The sequence below is a fragment of the Sinocyclocheilus grahami genome, unplaced genomic scaffold (genome assembly GCF_001515645.1).
Source record: "Sinocyclocheilus grahami isolate Dianchi unplaced genomic scaffold, SAMN03320097.WGS_v1.1 scaffold262.1, whole genome shotgun sequence".
Taxonomy (NCBI): Eukaryota; Metazoa; Chordata; class Actinopteri; order Cypriniformes; family Cyprinidae; genus Sinocyclocheilus; species Sinocyclocheilus grahami.
In genome coordinates, this window is record NW_015505441.1 from 409 (window position 1) to 8,047 (window position 7,639).

The following is a 7,639-nucleotide window of genomic DNA, read 5'->3' on the forward strand; positions in this document are numbered from 1 at the left end:
GACTCAAGTTGACCAAAAGCCAGGACACTTGGGCCAGGTAAGTCATCGATTATTATTATTATTATTATTATTTGTATATGATGCCTAAATACCAGTAAATCTTTCTGCAATGTAGCATCTTTCTGAGGGGAAAAACCATATTTGATGAAGCATTTGAATTTAATTAATGACGTTCATGTACACTTTTGCATCTTTCATCCAAGTTTTAATACTACAATCCACCAAAATCAAAACAAAGGTAAACAATAAATGATCCAGAAAAAAAAACGGTTAATATTAAAAAGCCTGATATCAATGGGAATGGTTTAGTGTTACTAAAATGACCTGCTCTTGGTTTGATTAAAGTTTCTCATGAACAGTAGTCATGAGTTTTTTGCTGCTGAGGCTCTATAATTTTCTATACACTACATGACACTTAATTTTACTGCATGTTCATCCATTTAAAAAATCTAATCACAATATAATATAGCAATTATTATTTTTAAAGTAAAACAAACAAGGTATACTGCATACATAACATCACAATAGTAGATTTTCTTTGGGGCATTTTGAAAATGCTGTCACGTGATGCTGCAAAAGACATTAAAGCAATGGTCAAACATCTCCTTGTTAAAACAATGAAAAGGTAGCGCAGTGGAATGCAAAAATGCACTGAATGGCCCTTAACTCTTTCTCTTATACTGCTTCATGAGATTCATACATTCAAAACTGTGTTAAACATTAAAAATGCCTGTAAAAAAAGAAAGAAATGTGCTTTACCTTGATCAGTGATCACAAGACTGCAATATTACTTTATTCTTGTCCTTGTTTTAATATGACTACTGGTTGTAATAGTGTCTGAACTGATTACAAGGTAGTTAGTCGATTCCTTTTGCTTTCAGTTCATCTTGTACTCGTTTCAGGTAGTCTGGATCTGGGTAACCATAGCTACAAAGAAGAAAACATAATTACGACCCTTATAATAGCTATTGCCAATTAAACAGTGCTAAAAATAAAAGGGCTTGTCTCAAAGAAGGCAACCACCCAAAAATGATGACAACACCCAAACTGTGTACTCACCAGGTTGACCCTCCATAACGAGACGTCTTATGGTGAATGTCATTCCAGGTTACCACATTGTTCTGTCCAGTAGTAGATGAGCGTCCAATGGTGAAAGTGAGTCGCTGGTCGAATGCCCTCTGCAGAAGCTTCAGTACCTTATTCCCCTCTGTTGAGTAAGGGAGGTAAGCTATGCGGGTCGCACCCTGGTACGGCATGCCTGGGTTTGGGTGTTCATCCTGCAGAGTAAGGTAATCGAAAACAACATTTCAACCGTGTAACTGATTGATATCATAACGAACAGCTTAATGCAGAAGAACGTCTAACACTTCATTGCATTTGTACTCACCCCCTGACATCCTCTTGGTATATGGTAGTTAATTATGATTGTACCATATCTTTCATATCCAGGTAGAGAGGACCTGTCTGATGAGACAGTCATGGTTCCTCCTTTTGGTTGCGTCCCTGTAAGATTGCCGTATATCTCTCCGCATATCGGACAAGTTGGCTTCACGTGGAAAGCTCTCTCCAAACAGTCTTTACAAAATCTATGTTTACATTTAGACAAGACTGTGCATTCAGATATCTTGAGTGTTTCCAAACAAATTGGACATGCCTCATCTTTGGCTTGGTCTATGGATTTCTGTTGTTTCACAGGTTGCTTGTAAGGTGTGTCTTTGACTTTTGTTTTATTTGGTGTTTGGTAGTGTGAATATGTCTGTGCACTCCCATTCAAAAATGTCTCAAATCTTTCAAGGCTAATGAAGTTGCCAGTCAGTTGCAATCGCCTTTCATCTTTATGAGTGATTAGAAGTTGTGGAAATGCTGCTTGGCAATGTGCAATAATTCCTTGACTGCAATCGTATGTCCTAGTTTGCAGCCCCGTTGCAATATTTTGATACAATGTTATAAACTGTTCTCTTGCAAACTGATCGTGAACGCTCTTACCAGACGGCGACATAAAGGTCACATATCTATCATCTCGCTTCATGATAACTGCATTCCTTTTTTTAATTATGTCAAGTTCCTTGGATTTCATTTTTTCAATGTAATCCATAACAATGCCATCAACCTTAACTGGTTCAACTACTAAAGAGTTACTTTGAGCTGGTCTCTCCTCTTGTCTTAGATCTCTACTTCCATCACATGTTGTTGGCACAATTATACATCTCCTATACATATCTTCAGCCTCTGGAAACGACCCGCTGGCAACACCTTTCGCATCTTCATATTTGTGTTTCACAGTCTTGCTTTTGCTTGAAACTGAATTTGGCGGGTGTAGTCTCACTGCAGTGAATATCTGCAATGCATTTGAAAATAATAATCATAGTTGATCTATTAACGGGGTATCTGCGTTTGTTTTAAAATCAGGCCTTTTTTAAGAACTGACTGACGTCACGCTTACATCTAAAGACACTAATAAACAGTAACTTAGTAGTAGCAAGTGATTTAACTAACTAACTAACTGGAGTCCCGACATGAAATCCTTAAATGATAAATAATATCGTTGACAGGGTTTTAGCATGACTGTTAGCAAACTCACCTGTGGCAGGCTCATCTCTATCTCCACCGATGGCGTCGTTCAGTTGTCAGGGAAATCAAAACAACATCAAGCGGGAACAAAACGGGCCAAGACCTACCGTAACCGTCAAGAAGTTTGTTTCAGTAAAAAGGTAACGTTATACATTGTTTTCTGGAGAGTAGTACAAGTTGAAGCGCTTTTTGTTTGGTCCTATATATCATCACAGTGTCACTCAGAACACTGTTAACACTTTTTGAATGTAACTTACACACGGTGCAGTTTGTTTCACTTTTTCAAGCAGGAAGTCATCAGTATCGGGTTGCCAGGTCCTAGTAAAACCCAGCCCAAAGCCGCCTCAAAACCCGCCCAAAAGGAATAAAAACTAGCCTATTTGCCTTCGTCCAGAGTTAACAGATGCAGGTGTCAAAAACAATATTTCGCAGTTAGTGTTTAATATTATAAAGACACGGTTTTCAAATATTTAAAAAAATAAAGTAGGTAATTCTACCCACTTAACCAAAGTCCTTTAAAGGTATTCTATAGTCTTTGACTTAACATAATCTAAAAGATCAGTTAAGGTATACGAGTATCGTTATCGGCTACACTGGCCCATATCTGTATTGAAACGACAATATATCAGGCTAGATCAGTGGAGTAAACTGCACATGCTGCCAGGAATTTAAAATCAAAATCTGTAATGCCTGAATTCATCAAGCCCTAGAATTGGGCTAATATGTTAGTCTAGTACTAGTTGAATCCTGATTGTAATAATATCAAAAGTACAGTAGCCTACTTTGAATAAAGTAAACCGTTACAGTGAAAATGTATGCATTCCTCATTGAGTAGACGACGCACTCACTTATAATAAAGTAGAAAAACATTTACACCACAAGAGGGAGTTAGAGGTACATTCAGGTGCAAAGACCTTATTCCAACAGGAATAATATGTGTCCTAGTCTCCTTCCCAGTGAACAAGCGATCTTCGATCCTCTCTTGTGAACTAGGGCATCACAAGACTAATACTGCGCCTGAGTAAAATAAAATTGTGCATATAATTTTAACTGACAAAATAGATTACAGTATACTCACCTGAGAATACTTATCCCCGTCAAATTTAGCTCACCTGTGATGGACTGGCCATCTGCTTGGGTGTCCTGCGACCCTGTGGAGGACAAGCAGTCTGGAGAATAGATGGATGGCTGGATCACCACCATCCATCATCACTCCCACCCTAAGCCCATTCACATTTTATTTTAAAAGGGTCCTATTATTGCCCTTTTGACAAGATGTAAAATAAGTCTCAGGTGTCGCCAGAATGTGTCTATAAAGTTTAAGCGCAATAACTCATAGGTAATTTATTATTTGGTGCTGTAAATAAATACCCTTTCTTGGGCAGAAGCAAAAAATTTAAAAAGAGAACTGCTGAATTTGAGGATCAGTTCTGTCAGTGAATAACAGGATGTGAAAATATTTGTCATCATATCTCTTCGGGTTGTGCAAACCAGCTAAATGTGAACTTGGCTCACATCCACAAACAAACACTTAGTCAGAGCTGTTGTAAATACAAGATGTACTTGAGCATGGTGCAGAATGCAGATACATAATATTGGAAATAGGACATCATTAAGCCTTTCAACAGCATTACCACCACACACCCACCAGAAGCCCACTAACACATTGCCGTAAACCCCTCCCCCTCAAAGATATATCATTAGGGACCCTAGTCTGCAGCAAAACATCTTTAGAGAGGCCCACCAGCTAGCATCAAGGCATCACTGGAAACCACCTGCCTGCACAAGAATACCACCAAACCCTTAACACCACCAAAGACCCCCATACCTAAATAATCAGTCCTTTTAAATATAAAGACTAAAACCCAGCATTAAACCGATGTTTAAAAAAAAAAAATCCAAATGACAAAATTATCTCCACGAATGTAATGTTTCCAAGAATATGGTAAAAGCTACAAAACTCCAGTCTTAAAAATCATGGCGTTTTTAGTCACTTCTTTTCCAAATCAGCTAAATGTAAATTTTCTCGAGGGCTATACAGTAGATGATACCGTCCAGAGACTTGTTCATACTAGCAGACTAACGCACATTTTCAGACGATGTTCAACATAAGTACACTAGATGGCAGTAGAGTACTTTACAATAACTTAGCAAGGCATCCTCTGTTCGCTTGGTCGCTAGATGGCAGAAGAGTTCACGCTTGTGACAAACTAATAACACACAATCTGCTTTTTAGTAATAAGGTTGCAGTTAGACTTTCATTTCGACAACACACATCAAGCAAATTCATGCCAAAATCGATTGTTACAACACCTTCTCTTAATGTTTTGCCTTTCTGACCAGGGGGAAATATAGCACTTACTAGCCTACATGACACAGGCTGCTCACACGCAGACACAACTGTCACCCAAAACCCACATTTCTTCTGCACTGAGTCATTGCTGTTTGCGTTCGTTTACATTAAACTTAAGGCTGTAAATGGGCGGGAATATATATGTATATATTTATTTCTATGCGTTACATTTTTTGTTTTTATGTTGGCGGTTGGTGGCTTTGCACGTCTGGCTAACATGACATTCTTAAAGGGGACCCTAATTGGAGTGAGACTTCACCATTGAGATGCTCCTGTCGGATATCACACAATCGGCCACCTGCACATGACACAAATTATGTGTCCGTACAAGACGACTTGTCAACGACTCTTTGGGACATTTGTGAAAACAGGAGGACAGCCAGCCAAACCGACTACCGTTTATCACAGTATGTATGCCTGCCTAGAGAAAGTAGAGATTGTAATCTGAGCTGGGGACCTCTTCGTTTCTTCAACTTGCATTGTTCTTCGAGATTTTGTTAGTTTATAAAAAAAAAATTCTAGTTAAGACGCGCTTTTAGTTTTTTTTCTTTCTTATTCACAATGTTAGGCTACGCACGAAACTTTAATTAAAATGACTTTACCAGAGTGCTTCATTTGTTTTGATATTATTGCAAAAATGTTTGAATAGGGTATGTTGTAAGGAAGAAAAAAAAAGAAGATAGATCACGATTTTCTCCGCACTCTAAAATAGTGATAGCAATTAACTGTAAGATAGGAAGCCTATATATTGACAGGGCACGCGTCTCATTTAAACATAACAGATTTAATCATATGAGTCTTTTTTTCCTTTAGAATTTCCAGAAAGAAAAAAAAAACACTTTTTAATCGTTTTTTGAAAATATTTAATTCAGTTATTTTCTGAACATAATAAATTTAGCAGGCACGGCTTTATTGAGCGCGCGTAAATAGACTTAGGCTATAACAGCTTGGAATAGAGTTGTGAGTGATAAATTATAATATTTTTAATATTAAGTTAGCAGGACACTTAAAGGACAATTAATATTAAGGTTGATACTGTCAGAATGGCTATTAAATGAATAACATGTAGCCTAAAATGTGCATTAGCCTATATCGCCAATTATAGTAGCCTACTATTTTGTACCGCTCATTTGAGTTAGAATCTTGGAGAAGGCTATATGCTAGCCTAGCCTTCTAATAGCCTAACTTTTGTTAGTTAAATACTATTAAATAATAAACTTAACATAATAATAGTAGCTTAATAATAATCTTAAGAAATAATATTAGCTGTCTAACAACACCAATAGGATACAATTTATAGACTACATTTAGGCTATGTTTAGCGGGTTTAGAATATTCAGAATTGTTTTTGGGTATATAGCTATTCTACGACTGTTCGCATAAGAAAAGGAAGGTGTAGGCCTACATGTTCTGTTCCAGTTGAACCATTATTTACATTCGTCTTGACACGCTGACAGATTTATGTTTCCCTCCTATCGATTTGCGCAAAATGCTGGAAATCACTGCGTTGCTAAAAGCAAGACGCTGAGTCTGCAAACGCATGTCTCTCAGCGGAAAATATCAAGCCCGGACAGAACAAGTATCACTGCCAGTCCTCAGATAGCACGGATCCCAAAGAGGCCACCAGTGTGGATTTAATGGCAGTGAAAGTATTATGTGGAATCGGATTGAGGGAGAACTAGACATCTGTCAAAAGCAGCCAATAGAATGTACATTAGTAATACTGAACCAAGAAAGACGTCGGCAGATCGGGGAGGATTAAGTAGGCTACAATTCATAATCTGATCACGAAAAGTCTGCTGCTTGAAAGCATCCAGGCGGCCACAATGCATATGACAAAAGGGGCACAGATCAAGATGCCCTTCTGCGTTAGATTCACAATCCAGCCTAAATGTTACCACGGACTAGCCTATCAGACTGTCGCCTAGTTCCTTCAACCATTTTCTGTTCGGAAATTTCGCAGGCTAAAATTAACGTTAGTACTTTTCATGCATGCATAGTGCAATGCTCTTTTCAAAAGAACACTTTATTGAAAAATGTAAGTTTTGTATTATTCTCAACACTAATATTTTTTACAAACGAAAAACGTGTATTTATTAGTCTACTTATGTATTGTATTTATTGCACCAGAATATTAAATAAATAGCGACACTGAAACTAAAGTTGCCGTTGGAAATGATTTTCTTCCTACAGAACGTCCACAATGACCTCCTGATGCCATAGACCTCAAAGCAGACTAAATGTGTCAGACAATGGACACTATAAGCAGGATAGACAACAGACAGCAAAAAGGGACAGCTAATCTGATCTAAATATGACAGGGGCAGTGATGGGATGGGGTTGGGTGGGGGTGTAGGGGGGCTTAATTATGTTGTTGTTTTGCATTGCTGTTTTTTGTTGTTGTTGTTGTTAAAACCCTTTATATGAAAAAGAGGTCCATGAGAATAATAGAGATCATTATACATATTTATGTTTTGGGTTTTCATTCTGAAGTCAGTCAAATACCCCCCATGCACACACTCTATTATTAAAGATGCTATTGTTGCTCCTATTTTGACCAACAATGCATTCATTGTCATGTTTTGGACAATGTTATAAGCTACAAGGGCTTGCTTAGTTGGAGTTTTTTGTCATTGGGCATCTTTTGAACATGTTCTGAATGATCACAAACACTTAACAATTCAGTAATGTAAAGAAAACTGTTTTTGAAGCACC

At 37.7% G+C, this 7,639-nt stretch overlaps 1 protein-coding gene across 2 annotated transcripts; it reads right to left on the reverse strand.

Annotated features, from left to right (window-relative positions):
• Window positions 1-273: 273 nt before the first annotated feature.
• Window positions 274-2,663, reverse strand: LOC107599226 (uncharacterized). 2 transcript variants are annotated; one of them, XR_001610646.1, is made up of 5 exons: window positions 2,582-2,663; window positions 1,388-2,338; window positions 1,060-1,277; window positions 760-927; window positions 274-570 (listed from the first exon to the last, which is right to left on the reverse strand). XR_001610646.1 is itself a non-coding variant. In XM_016290760.1 (4 exons), exons 1-4 carry the CDS (start codon window positions 2,594-2,596, stop codon window positions 858-860), a joined length of 1,254 nt encoding a protein of 417 aa, XP_016146246.1. In that variant the 5' UTR covers window positions 2,597-2,663; the 3' UTR covers window positions 274-857. The 2 variants fall into 2 exon arrangements, 1 of the variants encoding a protein (XP_016146246.1); XM_016290760.1 differs by having other exon boundaries at window positions 274-927.
• Window positions 2,664-7,639: the final 4,976 nt, after the last annotated feature.